Genomic DNA, 24056 nt, shown 5'->3' with positions numbered 1-24056 from the left:
TGTAGCCAAAACCACACCACTCACACATGAGAGGAAGGTATCAGCAGACTTGGGGGAAGCCAGAGGTTTGCAGAAATTAAAGAAAGAATTTTTACAAAAAACTTCTAATGGGTGGGTGGGGACACACGCACAGGGATGGACAAATGAACCATGTTCAAGATCCCTAGGATTCTCCAAACATCGTCTCACCGCTCATCTTGTCCCTGATTCCCGTTTGCTTTTGCTATCACTGCTCACTTTGCGCAAGTGGGAAACTTGCACAAATCAAGCCGTGAACAAACAGGAGATTTGCGCAAATCTAGGGAAATTTCCTCCATAAAGCAGGGTTGATTCAGTCTACTGAGGAAATTTGTGCAAATTAGGAAATTTGCAGAAATCGAACTAGGAATTGAGAAACAGACGAACACGAGCACGTCTTCAACAATTTGTGAATGTTTCCATCAGACACGTGCTCATGCTTGCATTCAGGGCTTTGAACAGGGCATGCTCACCTGTTTTACAAGCAAAAATGACATTCTCATACATCCCTAGTAGGATAGTCCAATGAGGACACAGTCGTGGGATTTTAAAAATGGTGGAGGGGAATGGAATGGAATATCCTGGTAAAGGTCATAGCTGGCTGGCAGGAGTACTCCACTGGAAAACCAGTATTCCAAACACTCTATTCCATTCCCCCTCCACCCCCTGGTTTTTCTGTGCAATGCTCTTGTTCAGAGTTCCAGCCAGCCAGCCAGTCACACCTATACCAGGGCACTCCAATCCATTCCCCTCCCCCATTTTTTTATTCTCCCCCCACCTCTGCACAATGGTCAGTTAGCATTCTATGCTCACTGAACACACTGAGTTGTCATTAGGCTGTTTGGAGTCCCCCTAAATCAACATTATGCTTTCTCATGAAGATGGATTTCATCAGGTTGCTGTATCATATGGCAGTGCTTAGTTTTATTTATCTGATTTTATTGTTCTTTCTGGACTGACTATTGATTATGATTAGTGTTATTGCTGGTTCTTGTTATTTATGTCATGGTTATTCTAGTGTTTTATTATTTTCAGTAGATTATTGATTATATTGTGACTGTGTATGTTCAAAGCCACCTCATGGGGGTCTGGCTGTCAAAGTCAGCCTATAAATATCTAAAATAAGTTTAATTCTCATCCTTTGTTTAAAGCTTCTCTTTGCAATTTTACGATCCAGATGGTGAGGTTTCTTGATCCCCCGCTCCCCCCAGCACACATGCTCAGGCATTCTGACACTGGACACTTAAATTAGTGAGATTTCTTTATTGCAGGAAATCCCATGTCAAAAGCTTAATGGTCACACTCTTCAGAAATCATATAGCTGATGGTCAGTAGCTATTGGGTGTATGTAATTCCAGAATTGTCCAAAGCTAAACACTACTACTGTGACTAAGATCCTCATCAACATGGTTTCCTCATTGCCATCTCCATGGCTCTGAACACAAGGGAAGGGACTCAGGATTTCTGGCATATCTAATCCAGGCAATCTAAGCACGGGGTTCCAAAACTCAGACAAGGAATGGGAATGATTCTTGGAATAACCCCTCAGGCAATCAAGGGGCAAAGTCTTGAAAGGCCTAACCAAAACCACACCCATAGAGAGATAGTCTAACTTTGAATCTTTTGTTGATAACTCCAGGCTACATGGTTGAAGCCTATCAAGACCAAGGGAAGGGTAAACCCACGCACATAAGGAGTTCTGTGCCACCGCTTTCACACTGGTAACTCCATGTTGCATGGATCCAGGCAGAGGAAAGTCTAAAAGTCGTAAATCAAACCCAGCCTTCCACTACGCTGAGCTGACGACAAATGAAGACACACAATCCACAGCAAATGAGAGTTCAAGTTTATGAAAAGCCTCACAGTACTTTTTATGGCAAGTCTTTAGCAATCCAAAATTCCAAGAGTCCATGTGCAGAGTGCCTCCAAAAGCCCAGACGATGATCGATCCAAACAGAGAAGGCTTTGGGCAATAAAGACGAGATGTTCCTAGCAAAAGCTTTTTGCCTTTGCATCAGCTTAAAAGGGAAGGCATGACTGTAAGACACCCCCTCCAGATCCCTTGACAGACAAGGGCCTTTAGCCTTTCAGCAAGGCCCCTGTCTAAACAGGGCGTCAGTGCTCAGCCCTCCAGCATTGACGCTTCAACCTGGGCAACCTTTCTGCAAACCCCACACCACCTCTGTCAGGTTCTTACTGACAGTTTTCAGCCGCCTTGCCTGCCATGGCCAGACCAGAAGGGAGTTGGGTGACTCCCCCTGGCTCTGCTCTGAGAACACTGACAGAGACAAGCCCACACAGATTCTGACATTCCAGAGGCTGAATGAGCCTAAGCCCTTCCTGGCTACTTCAGCTCAAATCTTAGCTATAACCTACAAGGCCCACTGTAGCACTGAAGCTGGGCCCTGACACAGAAGTGAAAATAGGATTTCTCCACCAGATGCAAAATTCCACGCTTGTGCGATGTGGTGTTGAAATTACAGATAGGGATGTCAGAGACATCCGACTGGGTCTGGGAGTTCATCACACACACCCCGCCCCCAACCCCCAGACCGTGCCCACTGAGCCCCTGCTCCCACTCACGCCCTTCCAGACTCACTCCACCTGTCTGGCATAATGCCTCTAATATTGTGCATATTAAGCTTTCCTGGCCCCAAAGTGCAATTATTTATTTATTCATTCATTCATTCATTCATTTCATTTCATTTCTATACCGCCCAATAGCCGAAGCTCTCTCGGCGGTTCACAACAATTAAAACCAAACGGCACACAATAAAACAATTTAAAATATATAGAACATTAACAACATAACCACAATAAAACCTAGTGCAGGAATTTAAAATACAGATTTAAAACAGCAAAGTTTTCAAAGGCAGCCCCACGTATAACGCATTGCAGAAATCCAGACGAGAAGTTATCAGAGCATGGATAACTGTAGCTGGGCTATCTCTGTCCAGATAAGGGCGTAGTTGGTATACCAGCCTAAGCTGATAAAAAGTGCTCCGTGCCACTGAGTTCACCTGTGCCTCAAGTGACAGTTCTGGATCCAAGAGCACCCCCCAAACTATGAACCTGGTCCTTTAGGGGGAGTGCAACCCCCTCCAGAACAGGTTGAATATCACCTAGCTGGGCAGACGAACCACCCACTAACAGTACCTCCATCTTGTCTGGATTGAGTTTCAGTTTACTGGCCCTCATCCAGTCCATTACCATGCCCAGGCCCTGATTCAGAACAGCCACTGCCTCACCTGGGTTTGATGATAAAGAGAGGTAGAGCTGGGTGTCATCTGCATATTGATGGCACCTTAGCCCACACCTCCGGATAACCTCCCCCAGCGGTTTCATGTAGATGTTAAACAGCATGGGGGATAAAACAGAGCCCTGTGGAACCCCATGGCACAATTGCCATGGCACAGAGCAATAATCCCCCAGCACCACCTTCTGGAATCGGCCATCCAAGTAGGAGCGGAACCACTGTAGTGCAGTGCCTCCAACTCCTAACCCAGACAACCTATCCAGAAGGATACCATGGTCAATGGTATCGAAAGCCGCTGAGAGGTCCAGGAGAATCAACAGGGTCACACTCCCCCTGTCCCTCTCCCGGCAGAGGTCATCCCACAGGATGACCAAGGCAGTTTCCATTCCAAAACCAGGCCTGAAGCCCGATTGAAATGGATCTAGATAATCCGTTTCATTCAACAGTGCCTGGAGCTGTCCTACAACCACCCACTCAAGCACCTTGCCCAGGAAGGGGATGCTGGCCACTGGCCTATAATTGTTAACATCCTCCAGGTCCAGGTTAGGCTTTTTCAGGAGTGGTCTAATTACCACCTCTTTTAAAGCAGCAGGCACCACTCCCTCTCTCAAGGAGGAATTTACAACCTCCTGGACCCAGCCAGACATCCCCTCCTTGTTTGATGTAATAAGCCATGAAGGGCAAGGGTCAAGCACACAAGTGGTCAATCAGACTTGGCCAAGCACCTTGTCCACATCCTCAGGCCTCAGTAACTGAAACTCATCCAATAAAACTGGTCCAGACAGTGCTCTGAAAGCCTCTGCCAATGGAACTGCATTAATCGTGGTGTCCAATTCATGACGAATCTGAGCAACTTTATCTTCAAAGTGCCTTGCAAACTCATCACAGCATGCCACCAAGGGTTCCACCATCTCTCTCCCTGGCCCAGAATGTAACAGGCTGCGAACCACTCGGAAAATCTCCGCTGGACAACACTGAGAAGATGCAATGCTGGTGGAAAAGAACTGTCTCTTTGCCACCCTCACCACCACAGAGTAGGCTCGATAGTGAGCTCTTACTAGTGATGTACGAAAGTCACTTACCTGGTCCCGCAAATAGCGTTGCCCTTATTTTCGCCGTAGTCTACGTAAATCTTTACGTAGACTACCCGGGCCCAAATAAGGAACGCAAATGGCGGCACCCATGGGCGCCGCCATTTGCGTACGCGCTTTTTTTTTTCCAAAGTCACCCGTGATAGGCTACGTAACGATTAACGTAGCCTATCACGGCTGACTTTGGAAATCTAGCCGTGATAGGCTACATTAATCGTTATGTAGCCTATCACGGGTGTTTTTGTTTTTTTTTACTTTATTTTGTAATGGCGGCGGCAGCAGCCGGTCAGAAGACCGGCCGCTGCCCCCGCCCCCGCCGAAACGCCACTGAACCGCCGCCGGGACCCGCCGCCGAGAGGGACATTCGCATGAGGTAAGTCCCATCCCGGGGGAGGTGGGGGGGCGGAGAATTTCACCAACAATTTCGGGGGGCCGAATGCGTTGGCATTCGGCCTCCCCGAGATTCGTGGAGAAATTCACGGCCATCCCTAGCTCTTACCTGTGTTTGGTCAGACTCGGCACAAGTTTTCCTCCACCTGCGTTCTAGCTGCCTCCCGTCTTGCTTCATTGCCCTCAGCTGAGGTGTATACCAAGAAGCTGGCCAGGCTCTGCTCAGAGGGAGAGGGTGCTTGGGCACGATCATGTGAACCGCCCGAGTCGTCTCTGCATTCCACAGAGCGACCTGGGCGTCGACAGGAGCACCAGCCATACCAGCAGGAAAATACCCCAGAGCCCTCTGGAATCCATCGGAATCCATTAGCCTCTGGAGGCAGACCATTTTAATAGGTCCCCCACCCTTGCAGAGGGGGAAGGCTGCCAGGAGGCTTAACCTCAACAGGAAGTGTTCTGACCATGACAAAGGGACAGATGTTAATTCCTCCACTTTCAGATCACCATCCTCCTTCCCAGTCAAGAAAACCAGATCAAGCGTGTGTCCTTTTATATGCATTGGGCCAATGGCATGTTGGGACAGCCCCATGGTTGTCATGGTGGCCATGAAGTCCTGAGCCGCCCCGGATACTGTGGCCTCGGCATGGAAGTTGAGATCCCCCAGGACCATCATCCTAGGGGTCCTCAACACCAAGTCTGAGACCACCTCCATCAGTTCAGGCATGGAGTCTGATGGGCAGCGGGGTGGGTGGTACGCCAACAGAATCCCTAATCTGTCCCGGGTACCCAACACAAGGTACAAACACTCAAGATCTGCACTCGAATGAGCAGGAAGCCTAGAGAGGGAGATTGAATTCCTATAGACCACGGCAACCCCTCGTCCTCAACCCTCAAGTCGGTGTTGGTGCTGCACTGAGTACCCAGGAGGGCACAGCTGGGAGAGAGTGACCCTTCCCATTTCCCCCACCCAGGTCTCAGTAATACATACCAGGTCAGCTCCCTCATTCACAATCAAATCATGGATGAGGGAGATTTTATTTTGGGCCGACTTGGCATTCAGCAGCAGCACCACCAGGCCCGAGGGCAGACTGGTAAGGCTGCCAGGAACCATCAGGTTGGGAGAAGAATCAGAAGAGGGGACAGCTGTAAGGTGTCTAGGCCCTCTTCTCCTCAGCTGGCCTGTTAATCCCCCAACGCCATACCTTCCCCTGCCCATGACCACAGTTCATATTTAAATATGAACGTTTTTAAAGCTCCCTTTTTTCCCATTAAAAAAGGCAGAAAAATGGCGGGCACTCACTGGACGGGCCCAGGGTGAGTGCAGGTGACTTGCTGAGCTCGTGGGGACTCGAGTGTGGGTCTGGGGGGGGAGCTGAGCCAGCACTTCAACGGGTGCCTGGAGAACCTGAGCTGGGGTGGGTTCGCACATCCCTAATTACAGATACACGTGGCCCAGCCTACCAGTTCCAAGTTCTGGGATTCAGGGACACCAAACCAACACTGTATCTAAGGATGCAGAAAGAACATCAAACATTGTTTGCACAGATGCTGTGCAAACTTGCTTCTCTTGGTGCTTCGGAGAGCTTTTCTGTGTCCCGCGCACCCATCCCCTTTTAAGAGCTGCTCAGAATTCAGACACTCTGCCCGCCAGATCATAAAACAACTCAGCAATGCCCTTTCAATTAATCAGCCATATCAAAGTTGCTGGGCTTTAATTGAGTCCCATGATGCACCTATTATACACAAGGCAGGAGAACCCGAGGCATCAAGGCACAGTTGCATTTCTTTATTCCATGTGAGATTTAAGATGCCAAAAGCACTACCCTTTCCTCCACAGTCTTTGACATATTACACTTCCTATAGCCTCAGAAAGCAATGGCCAAATACGGAAGAGCTTATGCGCCTGTGGTAAACTCTTAGCATGGGAATGACACCATCACTTCCCAGCTGAGTCCAGACAGAAGTTGTGTCACATGCATCACAGCTTCCTCTCTTTTCCTCTGTTTCATCATTTACTTGCAAGTAAATATTATTTACAACCAGTGGAGGTTGTAAATTTCAGTGGGGCTGTAAATCTATTTTGGGCTTCAACCCGAACTCTAAAGGAGCTATCCAAGGTGCTGAACCCAGTTTGGGGGTAGAGTTCAGCATTTTGGATAGCTCCTGTAGAGTTCTGGCTGGTTCTGATGGAAACCCTGAATGGATTTTGCTACCATAAGATGTAGTGATGGCCACCAACTTGGATGGCTTTAAAACAGGGTTAGACATATTCCTGGAGAAGAAGACTGCTAATGGCTACCAGGCTTGAGGGCTATGTGCTGCTCCAGTACCAGAGGCAATATGCCTGAGTACACCAGTTTCTGGGGAACATGGGCTGGAGGGTGCTGTTGCATGTCTTGCTTGTGGTTTCCCGGTCAATAGCTGGTTGGCCACTGTGTGAACAGAATGCTGGACTAGATGGATCCTTGGTCTTGCCCAGAACGGCTCTTCTTATGCTCCAACCCCACCAAAATCAGAGCCATTACCCCCCACTGTTTACAACATTTACGAAATGTTGCAGTGTGGAGTGCTTCCGATCAGTGTGCCACTCAGACAGCCATAACTCCCTCCATGAAACTCCATTCCATTTCCTCTCCCACCCAGTTGTCCATTCTGCCCCTCCCCTACAGCAATCAGTCAACATTCTGTAACCACTGAGCATGTTTCGTCCACACTGTGGCATTTTGGGATTTCCTCCACCTTTGGGAACTGTTGTACCTGTGCAAACCTGGGGGTTAGGGATGTATGAGAATTTCATTTTTGCTCATAAAACATGCACGCATGCCCTGTTTGAAGCCCCAAATGCAAGCATGAGCATGTTTCTGCCCGAAAATGTTTGCAAATTGCTCGACATGTGCTCACTTTCCATTTGCACAACTTTTCCAGTTCGATTTTGCACAGATTCCCTAATTTGACAAATTTTCCCCAGCAAACTGAAAGTCCCACTTTAGTGTATGGACAGCTGCTCAATTTGCGCAATCTTCCCTTTCACGCAGAGCAAGCAGCAATTGCAAACTGGGCGTGAGATGGACAGCAAGATGATGTTCAGAGAATCCTAGTGAACTGGAACTTTGCTCATTTGCCCTTCCCTTCTTGGGGTTATCCCAAGCCTCCCAATACCTCCCTTCCTGTGGATGGTGCCACATACAGTAAGCAACAACACTCACACCTAAACATTGGAAATAGAGGAAACTCTTCCTTTTTAAATTATTGATTAAGTACATTTACAATCCTGCCTTTCCTCCATGGAGCTCAAGGCAGTGTAAGCGGTCCTCCCCCATTTTTATTCTCACAACCACCCTGTGAGGTAGGCTAGGCTGAGAAATATAGCCCAAGGATACCCAGTGAGCTTGATGGCTGAGTGAGGATTTGATCCTGGGTCTCCCAGGTCCTCATCTGACACTTTATAACCACTACACCCTGAAGACCAAGGGCCAACAAGCATAACTAGAAATGGGCTCTTGGTTAAACATGGTGGTGACAAATAGCTACACCATCCTATCACATGTGTGTGCAAGTGAAACAGACACATGTGTACTAGGTGGGGCATGTTGCGATGTACACCTGAGATGCATGTTTTTGCCTACATGGGAGTGATGGCCACCTGTAGGTAGGGATGCTGGAGAAATTTGAGACCGACTAAAATGAGCTCAGATTTCTAAGAATCCGACCTGTTGGATCCGCTGCGGACCAAAACCCTCAGGCCGCACAGAATCCATGGACTTTTGGATCCTTCTTTTTTTTTAATTTCCTGAAAATTATGCATATTTATGTGCAGGAAAATATACAATTTTCTGCTGAGAGTGGTAAATATACGCAGGGAAAAGTTGAATGGAATGGGGGACGATACGCTAAATGTTACATGCTAAGGTAAATTATGAAAATTGTTTTGAACCCCCTGACGGAAATATTTGCGTATTTTTCTGCATAGCGGGAAAAAAATGAATCCGTCTCTGAGAGGATGATGGAGCAAAAGGTGCCTGACAACCAGTGAAACACAGATGGAGTGGATTTTACACAGTCCGTTCATCACTACCTGTAGGTCCTTTGCCAAGTGCTCCTTTGTGAGGAGAGGGACCCTCTGCCTTCCACCGTGGGTCTTCTGACAGTGTGGTTCCCCCCAGGGCTACCTACCACCACATCCTTGCACCTGGGGAAACATCTCAATAAAGAGGTTCAGGAAAAGTACTCACACAATGACATAGGGATTTGGCACGTTACCCTTCCGGGCAGAGGGCAGGTTGCTGGCGCCATGCAACGTGATTGTGATGGATTCCTTGTCAGGATTTGCCAGGTGCCAGTCGTTGGTTGGTGACGTCAGTGCGGGCTGGCCTCGTTCCGCAGGATCTTCCTTTACCTGCCGGGGGGAAACATCAGCAGTGTAAAGGCAGTGGATGGAGGCCTCCTCCACACATGCCACAGAAAGGGGTAGCAAAGGAACCAAAACAGTTGTATATTTTCCTCCACTCTTGATGCTGTCTCCCTTCAGTCAATTTCTGGATTGTGAGCCCCTTGAGGAAAGATCTGTCCTCTCATTCTTTCTCAAGCACATGGCTAGAATCAGGTTTTGGGGGGGGGGGCTTGGCATAGGGCTTGCCAGTGAGGCCTCTGTTTCACTGGTGCCCCCACCCCACCCCCAGTGAGCTTCTAAGCTGTCGTTGAACTTCCCAGGGAACAGCATTCCAACAGGAGCCAATTGGAACCAGGCTCTTCAAGATCTCCCACAATGCCCCAGAAACAACATCACAGTAATGCTATGTTGGGTGCTCCAGAGCATTCTGGGAAATTGGGGCATCTCACAGCTGCCCACCAGGTGGGTGGCAGGTCTTGTGCTGGTGCAGCCTGTTGGGAAACATGGACCCCCACCAAGCTACTGGGTGCTGATGCTGGCCTTGGTAAAGCGCTATGAATATTGATGGTGAGACAGAGAAAGAGACAGACAGACAGACATCCTGTGTTGCTAGAGTGGACTGTACCACTTCAGACTGTAGGTGAAGACTAAATTAACCCTATTCTAAAATGCTCCTTTTTGGGTTTAAACAAGCAGAAACTAGAACACCAGGGAGGGGGGTAGGCCTAAACCTTTCTCCCAGGTACTATTTTTTTTACTATTGCGGATGGTGTTTTTTCTTTCCCTCGCTAGACTAGCATTCAAAAATGTGATGTGTAGCCCTGCAATCTGAAATGGTAGAGTCCAGTCTTCCTCCTCAGAGGTCTACCACCTCATTCACCTCATCCTGCAGCCTGCATAGACCCAGTTCGTAGATCTCTGTGAGCCTCAAATTCTTGCCTTCCTAGCTATTCCTTCATACCCCCCCCTGTCTGACCCTAATACTTAGAGGTTGCTTCACAACTTTATTCTTTCTATCATTTATTTGAAGTATTTTTATCCCACTCCTCAGCCCCAAAGGATCCCACAATGGCTTACGTGCAATCAATAAAACAAGAGAGTCCCTGCCCACAGGCTTACAATTTAAAAGGCCACAACACACAAGGAAAAAGGACTGGGGAGTGAGAAGGGGGAAAATTAAGTAGTTTTTCAGCAGGACTGGTGGAATGGTCTCATTTCCCCTCTCGTTTCCCTCTGTACAGCCTGCTGGAATGGCAGCTGTAGGGATGTACGAAAGTGACTTACCTTTAACGAAATTTGATTCGAGGTGGGGGGAGGCACTCTGTCCCTCCCCCCCGAAATTCTGGCAGGGGGGAGGTGCTCCATCCCTCCCCCCCGAAATTCTGGCCGGGGGGGAGGCGCTCCGTCCCTCCCCCCCCGAATCCTGGCCGGCTGGGTGAGCAAATGGCGGCGGCCATAGCCGCCACCGTTTGCGTCCCTGCAGTCAGCTGTGATAGGCTAAGTAAATGTTTACGTAGCCTATCACGGCTGATTTAAAAGAAAAAAAACGCACGTATGCAAATGGTGGCGCCCATGGGCGCCACCATTTGCGTTCCTTATTTTGACATGTCTGAGTCTACATGAACATTTACATAGACTACGGCGAAAATAAGGGGAACGCAAGTAGTGTAGCGTCTACGCTGTTTGCGTTGCCCTTATTTTCGCCGTCTTAGTCTACGTAAATGTTTATGTAGACTAAGACGTGTCAAAATAAGGGGAACGCAAATGGTGGCGCCCATGGGCGCCGCCATTTGCGTACGCACGTTTGTTTGTTTTTTCCTTTAAATCAGCCGTGATAGGCTACGTAAACATTTACGTAGCCTATCACGGTATTTTTTAAAAATCTAGCTGTGATAGGCTACGTAAATCTTTACGTAGCCTATGCCTATCACGTTTTTTTTTTTTTTTACTGGAAATGGCGGCGGTGGCAGCCAGTCGGAAGACCTGCCGCCGCAGCTGCTGCCGCCGCCCCGCCACCGCCGCCACCGCCAGTAGGATTCGCCCAAGGTAAGTCCTGTCCTGGGGGGGCGGGGGGGGCAGACCATTTCGCCACCAATTTCGGGGGGCCAAATGCGCTGGCATTTGGCCTCCCCAAGATTCGTGGCGAAATTCTCTGACATCCCTAGGCAGCTGATCTCAACTTCCCTAGGAAGGGAAGCAGGGACAATTCTACCTTGGCCAGCCCTGATGGCAACCAATGAAAGGACCCTCGTGCAAATTCACCCTCAGAAGGCCAAGGCAAGAGTTAAATCTTTCAGCCTCCTTGACTTGCAAATGAAGGACGGCAGAAGCCCCTTTCAATCATCTTTTCATTAGCGCCTCATCTAGTTTCATCGACAAGAACCATTCCCAAGAGCCTTGCAAAGTGTTCCTCCTTTAATTCAAAGATCCAGCAGTCCTTTTGAGCATATGTAGGTTTTCACCCACACCCAAACTTTGTGGGGGAAGGCCGTTACATGTCTCAGTGGATACAGGGAATAAAAGGGCTTTAGCGATGGGGGGGGGGACTGGAAAGAGAACCATTTAGGTCATGGATGGGGAACCTGCAGCCCTATAGCTGTAGTTGGACTCCAACTCCCATCAGCTACAGCAGCATCGCCAATGGTCAGGGATGCTGGCAGTTGTAATCCTAAAATAAGACATAAAACCAACAAGGGGGATAGGCACGAATTATGTCCCATAACTGGAGAGAAGTTCTCAAGTCCCTGAAAAATGTTTTATTAAGCCCAACCCATTTCGGAAAGATATTTCCTTCCTTGGGGGCCACTTGTCTTTCTTTGCATATATTTTGAAAAATCTTATTCACTGTAGTCCAACACCATCTGGAGGTTCACAGGTTTCTCACCCCTGGTTTAGGTGAAGGTGTTTGAGGATGTCAGTCCTGCATTCTTAAACCTACAGGCTGTAACATGGTGCAAACAACTCTCACCACAAATCAGTTGCAACTCACTGGAGAGATTTGGGGCATCTTCACACAAAGCTTTTATCCTGCTATTGAGATTGCTCACTCACAGAAGTTTGTGGGTCCTTTAGATGATGTCGTCAACCTCCAGGGCATCTCCTGCACTAAATGACCTTTATTCTATTTTTAAATAGAACAGAGATAATGAGGTATCAAATAACCCTGCTTGTGTTCTGCTTGAGTTCCCTTCGTGAAAAAGTAAAAGCCACAGGAAGAGGAGCGAGATCAATGAAACATATGGAAGACTCACTCAGATAAAAGGGAAAGGGGGGGGAGGAGGAAAGGAAGCCTGTATAAAGAGAGTCCATTGTGATCCTGCATTTAAAATGGAAGCAGAAAGCCCCATTTTAAATGCGGAACTTTAGGGTGGTGTAGAGATGCTCTTGGAGTGAAATCCCATGGTGAACGAGTCAGCAGACAATACAGCAATGGAGAGTCGTGATGGATATTTAAGAGAATTTGCATCTGAAGTTTTATGATCACACAATCTGGCAAGCCAACCTTGAATGAGGGGATCAATTTATGGGCCAAACAGAGAGTGTGGGTTGAGCGGACCCAAGCAGAGTTTGAAACAGTGGCCACTTATAATTCTGTCTCCATTTACCATGCTTTGAGGCAGCACAGTAAAGAATTAGGGTTAGGTTGCAAATAAGGATGGAGGAATCTGTCAATTTTGGTTTCTCTCAGTTTCTCATTTTTCCAATCCCAAATTCAATCTCAAACGTTGAGATTTTTAAAAAGTTTGCATGAAAATTCATACGCCTGTTTGTGCACTTTTCTCTTAATACATGTAGGTTTTGCAGTTTTGCCTAACATACACATTTTGGCAGCTATTTTCTTGATATAATGCATTTTCAAATGTTACTTTCACTAATATGTATGTGTGCGCACACGCGTGCGCTTTCCCCTAATAGCCACATTTCTGTACACACATGTTTTGACCATGGCAAAATTCATAGTAGTGTTGCTTTCCAAGTATACCTGAGTTTGCATACTGGTTCAAAAATACAAAATTAGCTATTAGGATGGATGGATGGATGGATGGATGGATGGATATGTGATCAACAACATCAATATCGCATTTCCCTATTCATGTCATTGGCATGACAACTGGGAGAAATGTTCAAAAAATGGCATGTATCATACAGGCAGAACAACTTTGTGGTTATCAGTGCAGCAAACATGCTCATTATAGCAGGAAAATAAATGGACCTATGTGTGGTTACCTGTGACAGGTAGGAAGACATAACCTCCAAGTGGCCTGGTGGGAAACCTTTTTTTAAACTGGAAGAGAATGCATTCCCTACCCCCACCTCTCTCTCTCTCTCAAGTGATGGTGGCAAACTTGGATGGCTTTAAAAGGAGATCCAATAAATTCATGGAGGATAACACCATCAGTGGCAACTAGTCGTGACAGCTTTAGGTTACCTCCAGCAACAGAGGTAGCATACTTTTGTATACCAGATGCTGCAGAATATGAATGAGAAGGTGCTATTGCAGACATGACCTGCTTCTGGGCTTCCAATAGGCAACTGGTTGGCCACTGTGGGAACAGAATACTGAATTAGATAGGCCTTTAGTCTGGTCCAGCACAGCTCTTCTTATATTCTGAAGCCATCCATATGTCTCAATTTACTGTCATATGGATTTTTGACTATTGGTATAGGCCAGTAACTTCTGTTGATTTATTTGTGAGAGCAGGCTTTTATTTCGCTAGAGAATTCATATATCTCCTTTCAATTAAAGCACGCTCACAAGGCAGCTTATAAAATCATGAAACACTAACCAATAAGCCATCATAAAATATTAGGGATTTTATTGCTTGCACAGAAATAAATGGTGCTTTTTCAGTGTTCATACTGAATACCTTGAAATGTTTTACAGGGATTTTTGGGGGGTTGATATGAGCATTTGGGAACCACACCTCTCTCCTGCCTCAATTCCCCACGCCAAAAGAGCCTTACCTTGGGGAAGGGGAGAAGTAACAGGAAGTAGAGGACTCCCTTTGACATCTCAGTGGCAAATGATGCATGAAGAGTTACTTCCTACAGGTGATCATGGGGTTTGTAGTCCACCCACCCACCCACCCAGTGATGCCAGAGAAATCCACATCAAATTCAAATGAGTTGAGATTTCTATGAATTCAAACTGCTGATTTTGTAGCAGACCAGCGTTTTTCTAGTTGCATGGATTCTGCAAACTTGCGGACTGTTTTTTAAAAAAAACTTTTCAGGGGGATTTGCAAAAATTTACATTAGCACAAGTGCACACTTGCATTAATGTGCGTGCGCATATTACAGAAAATGCATATTTGTGCAAGTGGAATGAAATTCTCACACATCCCTAAAAAATCAATTTCCTTCCGTGAGTGGATGATGGTATGAAAGTTGCCTAAGAATCCACGAAACACAAATGGAACAGATTTCACAAAATCCATACATCCCTAGTCCCCGCGCAAAAAAGAAGAAAAGAAATAGAGAAGCCCACATTATTTGTTTGCAAGATAGGCCCTGTGGGGTCTGTGGCCATGTGAGTCCTCTGCTTCGATTCTCCAAGGCAAGGTTTTCTTGGCTTGGAGAAAGAAGGATAGGCAGGGAGAGTGCTGCAGCAGTGGAGATAAAGTCTAAGTCCCAACTCAAGTAAAGTCCTGCTCAGAGAAGGGGGCTGAACCCATCTTGAACTGGGGCTCCCATATTTGAGTGGGGGAAAGTTTCCATTTCAAGACACACACACCCTTTCAAACACTAGCTCCATCCCTATAAAATGTACAACACAAAAATTAAACCGCAGGAAAATAGCAGCACAAAACAGCAGCGAAACAGCAAAAACAAAGGCATTGATCCAGGTTTAGTCATGCTTAGAGTAGCCCCACTGAAATCAATGGGGCTTCAGATAGTCATGACTTACTTAAGTCACTGATTTCTATGGGTCTACTCTAAGCATGAGTAAACCTGGTTTGGGAGGGGGCGTGAACCAGCATTACTTATTATTATTGTTAATCACCAAAAGTCTGGCTGAATAAAAATGTCAGAACCTGGTCCTGGAAACTTCACAATGTAAGTACCAAGTAGATCTCCCCACAGAGGGCATTCTACAGATGGGGTGCCACCACAGAAAAGGCCCTTTATATTCTCCTTTATTTCATTTTGAAAAGGAACATTTGAGCCCCATTGAGCAATTCCATAGCTTCATGGACACCAGCCAACTACTGTTCTCTTTTACGATGAGCAAGAAATGTTCCTCACTCCATAAAATATACATGTCGCAAACACTATCTCCACAGCAGATGAACCCAAAAGCCACTGCCAACACCAACACTTGCAAGCAGCTTAGGATAACAAGATTTCCTCTGGGACTTGACACCTGTTGACCCATCTGCAACTGGTACACACAGATCCCTGCACCGGAATGCCAGAACCATTACAAAGCTCAGCTACAATCACTGGCTCTGAATTCCTGACCAAACATACAAAAGCAAAACGGTGCATACAAGCTTTTTCATATCTTGGAAGCCATTTTTTGGTGTGCGCAGTCACAGACAGAGTAAACGGGAGATATCAGTGCAGAGCTTTGCTTGTGGAGCACTTTGGATAGCTCCTTTAGAGTTCTGACTGGTTCTGACTGAAACCCGGAGCGAATTTGCTGCCCCACTGAAATCAGAGCCACCAGCCTACACTGCCTTAGGGGTTCCCGAGGTGGCCACACGCACCCTGCCAGCCCCTTCCCCCCAACCACCAATGGTCTGATGGTTTCCCAGCTTTTGTGTAGTTTTTTCACCAGCTTTTGTGTAGTTTCTGTAGCAAAAGTCCCCCCCCCCAAAAAAAAATATTTTAAGAGAAAAAAAAACACTCTAAAGCAGAGCAGGGAGAATCAAAAGTTTTGAAGGAAATGCATGAAAAAGTATGAGCACATCCAATGGCAACAGAATGCTGAGCCTATGTTGGGAGTGGGAATGGAATGGAGTAGTGTAGTGTGTCTGGTTGGCTGGCTGATTAGCTAGCTGGCACACTGAACAGGAGCATTCTACACTGCAACATTTTGTTGCAGGTCAGTCCAACTTGTCTGTATAATTGCTCATAAAGAAACATTGCAGTGGTGAGTGAGAGTATCAGCGCTACCCATTAAGTGGCCCTCATGACCATGTGTGGACTTTTTTCCCCACCAGCCATAACTTAAGAATTGACCCTGAGGTCTTCTTCACTCACCCTCTGGCGAAGTATGTGGAGAATTGCAACTGGAGTGGTGGGATTGTTTTGTTTCACTCTACCCTGAGAGTGTGACACTCTACCAGGAGCCCCTCTCCGCCCCTCCCAAAAAGCCTCTTTCCAAAGACATGGGTAATGGCGCAATCCTATGGCTCCAAAACAGCATCTGGGAGGCCATAGGATTTTTCAGATTCCTGGATATGAGGTCAGAGGCAGCGCTCACAAAGGTGACCTCGGAGGGGGGGTAAAGGGGTTGTGCCAGTGGTAGGAAGGGGAGGGGACTGGGGAAGTCGGGATACGATGGATCCTGAGGCCTCCCCAGCCTCCTGCCCTCCTGCTCTGGTGCGTCCCAGCAAGATGGGCGAAAAGGACTATCTAGCCAAAATGCAGAGCAGGAGGAGTGCGGAGCAAAGACTGCCTCATTGGCTTCTCCTGCTCAGCACTGGATGCACATAAGCCTCCGAGTTTGGAGGCTTACGAGTATTGGCATAGGATTGCGCCCTAAATCTCCTGTGATGTGTGACCTCAGTTCCAAACCTTGGTAATGAGGCCGCCTGTATTTCCAAAGTCCACCACGTTTGTTTCTCCTTCCCTCTAGCATTAGCCCAGTTGGGGGTGACAGTTGTGTGTGGGAAGGGAGCACAGGTCAACCTGAAAACTGTACATCAATTTAAAGAAAAAGCAAATATCCCACACCCACCTTTACATCCCACCGGATACCTCCGCATTCCTTCCTGTATCTATACCTATGTGTTCAAGTAGACAGACACAGCCTTGTGAGAAGTCTGCCAGAAAGCGAGAAAGCAAGTTTTTAAACTGTGAATTCTGGAAACCTAATCTAACGTCTTCACTCCTTCCTGTGAACAACTGTTTTTAACACTGTGGGTGCTGCTGTCAACACTGCAGGTAGAACATCTCTTGATGCAAGCAAGGCATTTAAAGGGCCAGATTCAACCGATACATGTTTCTTGGATGGATGGATGGATGGATGGATGGATGGATGGATGGATGGAGTTATAGAACCATAAAGTTGGAAGGAGACATGTAGACCATCTAATCTAGTGGAGGCTGGTGGCTCTGATTTCGATGGAGCTGTGAATCGATTCTGGGTTTCAGTCAGAACCAGCCAGAATTCTAAAAGAGCTGTCCAAGGTGCTGAGCCCTATCCCCAAAATAGGTTAAGAACCTTGGAGAGCTCCTTTAGAGTTCTGGCTGGTTCTGACTGGTTCCCAGAATGGATTCACAGCCCCATTGAAATGGGAGCCACCAGCCTCCACTGATCTAATTGAGCCCCATGCAAGAAATCTAGACCTAGATGACTGTTTGGAGGCTCTTATCTGTGTACCACCACCCTAGTGGTGCGAAGGGTGGCTCCAGGGAAAGAGTCTTCTCTGTAGTGGCCCCTCATCTGTGAAAAGTCCTTCCACCTGGTGTCTTCACTGTATGCATTTAGATGCCAGGTTCAGACCTTCCTCTTTAAACAGGCATTTAACCTTTAAACTGTTGTTTTATTAACTCTACTGTTGGCTCCTCAATGCTTTTAATATTCTTAATGTTTAATGTTATATTATGTTGATATTTGTATTGTCATCGTGTTTTTATTTATTTTGGGTCATTTTGTTCTTGTCGTTGTTTGGTCTTGTGATTGTAAACCACCCAAAAAGCATTGGCCAGTTGGGTGGTATACAAATCTAGTAAATAGATACATCAATGAATAAAATATCTGTTCCAGCCTCTGCTTGAAGACTTCCAGCCAAAGGAGAGCCCACCAACCCTCTGGGTAATTGGTTCCATTGTCAAACTGCTCTTACCATCCTGCGGTTCCTCCTAATGTTCAACCACAATCTGCCTTGCTGTAACCTAAGCCCATTAGTTCTAATCCTGCCCTTTGGGGCGGCAGAGAATTGATTTCATTGCACTGATTTAATCCACCCTTCCTCCAAGAATCTAAAGGTTGGGTTGGGTTTGACCCGCAAGCAAGCCTGGCCTCTTGGTTTGACCCGCAAGCATGCCTGGACTCTTGGTTTGACCTGCAAACATGCCTAGCTTCTTGGTTTGACCCGCAAGCATGCCTGGCCTCTTGGCTGGTTGCCGCTGCAAAGGCTTATAATTATCATCTCACTTAGGTTGACCTGAGCCTCTGAAAGGAAGTGGTCCCAGCCAGTACATCAAAGATGGGCAGAAGATAAGACTGCAGCCCACATGTGGACCATTGGCCAGTTTCTGGTGGACAACCTCACAGCAGCTGGTTGCTGGGATACTAGCAAAGAATGCACAGCTATTGTTTGTCTCAGCCCTCCCCAACCAGCTGGGAATAATGGGAGTTGCAATCCAACACACCTGGAGGCCAGCAGATCGAGGGAAGCTGGCTTATCTATTGGAAAGATTTGTAACCCACCGGCTCTCAATCACAAGGATTCCCAAGGTGGCTTAATAAAACCATAAATATAGTACCATTACTGAACACTGAAAACAAGATCAGCATATTCAGTTCAGTAGTTGCAGCAGCAGCAGCAAGCATCCAATCCCATTAAAAGCTAGAAAGATGAGGATTTTTAAAGTGACCAGAGAGAGGGCTTGACAAATTACCCAGATGGAGAGAGTTCTGGGATAAGGTGCCACCACCCAAAAGGAGCTGCCTATTTTCACTACCCACCTCATCTCAGTGGCAGATCCTCTGAAGACCATGATATGTATGTATGTATATTATTTTGTGGCCGCCTTTCATGACAGAAGCCCTCCCAAGGCAGTGTACAGCAATAAAATACATAAAATCAGTATGATATTAAGAATGATAAAAACATAATAAAAACAGTAATAATGCAATAAAAACAGCAATAAAAACCAAGAACAAAACCAGCTATAGAAACAGCAACCATTATTAGGAGAAAACCAGAGTAAACAAATGTGTTTTCAAGGCCTTCTTAAAAGCCTGCAGTGTTGGAGCATGATGGACCCCCTGATGGCAACTTATTTCAGAGGTGTGGGGCCACTGCAGATAAGGCCCCCTCACATGTGGTCATCTACCTAACTGCTCTCAGAGGTGGGCAAGTAGGTCAATAGGAGGGGCCATGGCTCAGGGTTGGGCAAGGGTCCAGGTTCACTCCCCAACATCCCCAGTTATAAGCTTGTGTCAGAGTAGACAAAGCTACCCTAAAAGTACAAATGGACTGATCTGATCTAAGGCAACTTCCTAGCTGGGTACAGTATGCTATGGGGGCAGAAGGTCCAGTACTAGATGGATCTTGCTCTGATCCAGCAAGTTTAAGAACATAATAACATAAGAAGTGCCATCCTGGATCAGTCCAAGGGTCCATCCAGGAACCCACAATCAGGGCATGAGCACAACAGCACCCTCCCACTCATGTTCCCCAGCAACTGGTGTACATAGGTTCACTGCCCCTAGTACTGGAGGTAGCACAGAGCCATCAAGACTAGTAGCCATTGATAGCCTTCTTTTATCAGTCCTGAATCTCCCACCAATCAGCTTCATAGGATGACCCCGGATTCTAGTATTTTGAGAGAGGGAGAAAAACGTCTCCCTATCCACATTCTCCACACCATGCATAATTGTGTAGACCTCCATCATGTCACCCCTTACCCTCCTTTTTTCCAAGCTAAACAATCCCAGCTGTTGTAATCTTCTTTCATGGGAGAGATGCTCCAGCCCCTTGTTCATTTTAGTTGCCCTTTTCTGCACCTTTTCCAACTCTACAGTATCTCTTTTTAGGTGTGGTGACCAGAACTGTACACAGCATTCCAAGTGTGGCCACACCACAGATTTGTATAGGGGCAGTATGATGTTGGCAGTTTTATTCTCAATCCCTTTTCTAATTATGCCTAACATGGAGTTTGCCTTTTTTACAGCAGCTTCACACTGGGCTGACATCTTCATTGAGCTGTCCACCACAACCCCAAGATCTCTTTCCTGGTCAGTGACCGCTAGCTCAGATCCCATCAGGCTATACCTGAAGTTGGGATTTTTTGCCCCAACATGCATCACTTTACACTTGCTTACATTGAACTGCATTTGCCATTTAGATGCCCATTCTCCCAGTTTGGAGATATCCGTTTGGAGCTCTTCACAATCCCTTTTTGTATTAACCACCCTAAATAATTTGGTTTCATTGGCAAACTTGGCCACTTCACTGCTCACTCCTAATTCCAGATCATTTCTGAACAGGTTGAAAAGCATTGGTCCTAATACAGATCCTTGTGGGACCCCACTGTTTAATTCCCTCCATTGGGTTTCTTTCTTATATTTGTATGCAAGAGTGTGTATTAGCAATCACTTCTACCATAATTCAGCCTTCCCCAATGTGGTGCCCCCTCCACATGTTTTCACCTACAACTCCCATCAGTCCCACATAGTCAATGGTCAGGGATAATGGGAGGTGCAGTCCAAAACATCTGGAGGAGAAAATGTTGGGGAAGGCTGCCTTAAGTGTCAAGAGATCCTTGCTTTGTGGATCATCACAGTACCCTATGGGAAACTATTATAGTAGGAAAATAAACAGGCCATGGAAGGCTAAAGTCAACACATTTAGTTCGCAGGGTATTTTGATGCACTGAAAGAGCAGGTGATAATGTTTTCCATAGCCCACACACCACCCCAGTAGTCGTTCAATCACTCAAAGAAATTCTGCATTATATGATGGTGGTGCCTCTGGCTAAGGCCCTTTTTTCTTCCAAAGTTGGCTCATTCCTTTTGTTGTTATTGTTGTTGTTGTTGTTCTTCAGTCGTTCAGTCATGGCTGACTCTTCGTGACCCCATGGACACGCCAGGCCTTCCTGTCCTCCGCTCTCTCCTGGAGTGTGCTCAAGTTCATATTCATTGCATTGGTGATGCTATCTAGCCATCTCGTCCTCTGCCATCCCCTTCTCCTTTTGCCTTCAGTCTTTCCCAGCATCAGGGTCTTTTCCAAAGAGTTTTCTCTTTGCATTAGGTGGCCAAAATATTTGAGCTTCAGCTTCAGTATCTGTCCTTCCAATGAGCACTCAGGGTTGATTTCCTTTAGGATGGACTGATTTGACCTCCATGCAGTCCAGGGGACTCGTAAGAGTCTTCTCCAGCACCACAGTTCGAAAGCATCGATTCTTCGGCGCTCAGCCTTCCTTATAGTCCAGCTCTCAAAGCCATACGTTACTACTGGGAAAACCATAGCTTTGATTATATGGACCTTTGTCGGCAAGGTGATGTCTTTGCTTCTTACTATGCTGTCTAGGTTTGCCATAGCTTTCCTCCCAAGGAGCAAGCGTCTTTTAATTTCATGGCTACAGTCACTGTCTGCGGTGATCTTGGAGCCCAAGAAAATAAAATCTGTCACTGCTTCCATTTCTTCCCCTTCTATATGCCAGGAAGTGATGGGGCCAGATGCCATGATCTTAAATTTTTTTAATGTTGAGTTTCAAACCAGCTTTTGCACTCTCCACTTTCACCCTCTTTCTGCCATTAGGGTGGTATCATCTGCGTATCTGAGGTTGTTGATAATTCTCCTGGCAATCCTAATTCCGACCTGTGATTCATCCAACCCAGTGTTTCTCATGATGTACTCTGCATATATGTTAAATAAGCAGGGCGACAATATGCAGCCTTGTCATACACCTTTCCCAATTTTGAACCAATCGGTTGTTCCATGTCTGGTTCTTACTGTTGCTTCTTGACCCTCGTACAGGTTTCTCAGGAGACAGGTAAAGTGGTCTGGTACCCCCATCTCTTTAAGAATTTGCCACAGTTTGTTGTGATCCACACAATCAAAGGCTTTAGCGTAGTCAATGAAGCAGAAATAGACGTTTTTCTGGAATTCTCTTGCTTTCTCCATGATCCAGCGAATGTTGGCGATTTGATCTCTAGTTCCTCTGCCTCTTCGAAACCCAGCTTGTACTTCCGGTAGTTCTCGGTTCACATACTGCTGAAGCCTAGCTTGTAGGATTTTGAGCATCACCTTGCTGGCATGTGAAATGAGCGCAATTGTACGGTAGTTTGAACACTCTTTGGCATTGCCCTTCTTTGGAATTGGAACGTAAACTGGCCTTTTCCAGTCTTGTGGCCACTGCTGAGTGTTCCAAATTTGTTGGCATACTGAGTGCAGCACTTTAACAGCATCATCTTTTAGGATTTTAAATAGTTCAGCTGGAATACTGTCATCTCCGCTAGCTTTGTTTTTAGTAATGCTTCCTAAGGCCCACTAGACTTCACTCTCGAGGATGTCCGGCTCAAGTTCAGTGACCACACTATCATGGCTATCAGGGACATGATCTTTCCTGTATAGTTCTTCTGTGTATTCTCTTCCACCTCTTCTTAATCTCATCTGTTTCTGTTAGGTCCCTGCCTTCTTTGTCCTTTATCATGCCCGTCTTTGCACAAAACGTTCCCTTGAGATCTCTGATTTTCTTGAAAAGATCTCTAGTCTTTCCCATTCTATTGTTTTTCTTGATTTCTTTGTATTGTTCATTTAAGAAGGCCTTCTTGTCTCTCCTTGCTATTCTCCAGAACTCTGCATTTAGTTGGATATATCTTCCCCTTTCTCCTTGCTTTTCGCTTCCCTTCTTTCCTCAGCTACTTGTAAATCCTCATCAGACAGCCATTTTGCTTTCTTGCATTTCTTTTTCTTTGGGATGGATTGAGTTGCTGCCTCCTGAACAATGTTACGGACCTCCGTCCATAGTTCCTCAGGCACTCTGTCTATCAGGTCTAATCCCTGAAATCTATTCCTCACCTCCACTGTATATTCATAAGGGATATGATTTAGGTCATACCTGAATGGTTTAGTGGTTTTCCCGACGTTCTTCAATTTAAGCTGGAATTTTGCAAGAAGCAGCTCATGATCTGAGCCACAGTCAGCTCCATGTCTTGTTTGTACTGACTGTATAGAGCTTCTCCATCTTTGGCTGCAAAGGACATAATCAATCTGATTTCGATATTGACCATCTGGTGATGTCCATGTGTAGAGTCGCCTCTTGTGCTGTTGGAACAGCGTGTTTGCTATGATCACCATGTTCTCTTGGCAAAATTCTATTAGCCTTTGTCCTGCTTCATTTTGTACACCAAGGCAATGCTTGCCTCTTGTCCTGGTGATTTCTTGCCTTCCTACTTTAGCATTCCAATCCCCTATGATGAAGAGGACATCTTTTTTTGGTGTTAGTTCTAGAAGGTGTTGTAGGTCTTCATAGAACCGATCAACCTCAGCTTCTTTGGCCTCAGTGGTTGGGGCATAGACTTGAATTACTGTGATGTTGAATGATTTGCCTTGGATTCTTACTGAGATCATTCTATCGTTTTTGAGATTGTACCCCAGTACTGCTTTTCCCACCCTTCTGTTGACTATGAGTGCTACTCCTTTTCTTCTAAGGGATTCTTGCCCACAGTAGTAGATATAATGGTCCCCTGAATTAAATTCACCCATGCTTGTCCATTTTAGTTCGCTGGTTCCCAAGATGTCAATGTTCAATCTTGCCATCTCACGTTTGATCACCTCCAGCTTACCTTGTTTCATTGATCTGACATTCCAGGTTCCTAAACAATATTGTGCTTTACAGCATCAGACTTTCTTTTCACCACCAGACACATCCACAGCTGAGTGTCGTTTCGGCTTTGGCCCAGCCGCTTCACTCTTTCTGGCACTACTTGGAAATACCCTCTGCTCTTCCCCAGTAGTATATTGGACACCTTCCAACCTGAGGGGCTCATCTTCCAGCGTCATCT

At 46.4% G+C, this 24056-nt stretch overlaps 1 protein-coding gene across 1 annotated transcript in view; it reads right to left on the bottom strand.

Annotated features, from left to right (window-relative positions):
• The window catches only part of CCDC33 (coiled-coil domain containing 33), a 286225-nt gene that overhangs the window by 212700 nt on the left and 49469 nt on the right, over positions 1-24056 (bottom strand). The window contains exon 5 of the mRNA XM_084816877.1: positions 8988-9151. Coding sequence (XP_084673003.1) covers positions 8988-9151 — 164 coding nt within the window. The remainder of the gene's footprint in view (positions 1-8987; positions 9152-24056) is intronic.

This window comes from Heloderma suspectum, chromosome 11 (genome assembly GCF_057233095.1).
Source record: "Heloderma suspectum isolate Gila_16-S chromosome 11, 16-S_ref, whole genome shotgun sequence".
In the NCBI taxonomy this organism is placed as follows: domain Eukaryota; kingdom Metazoa; phylum Chordata; class Lepidosauria; order Squamata; family Helodermatidae; genus Heloderma; species Heloderma suspectum.
This window is presented reverse-complemented; position numbering and strand designations above follow the sequence as displayed.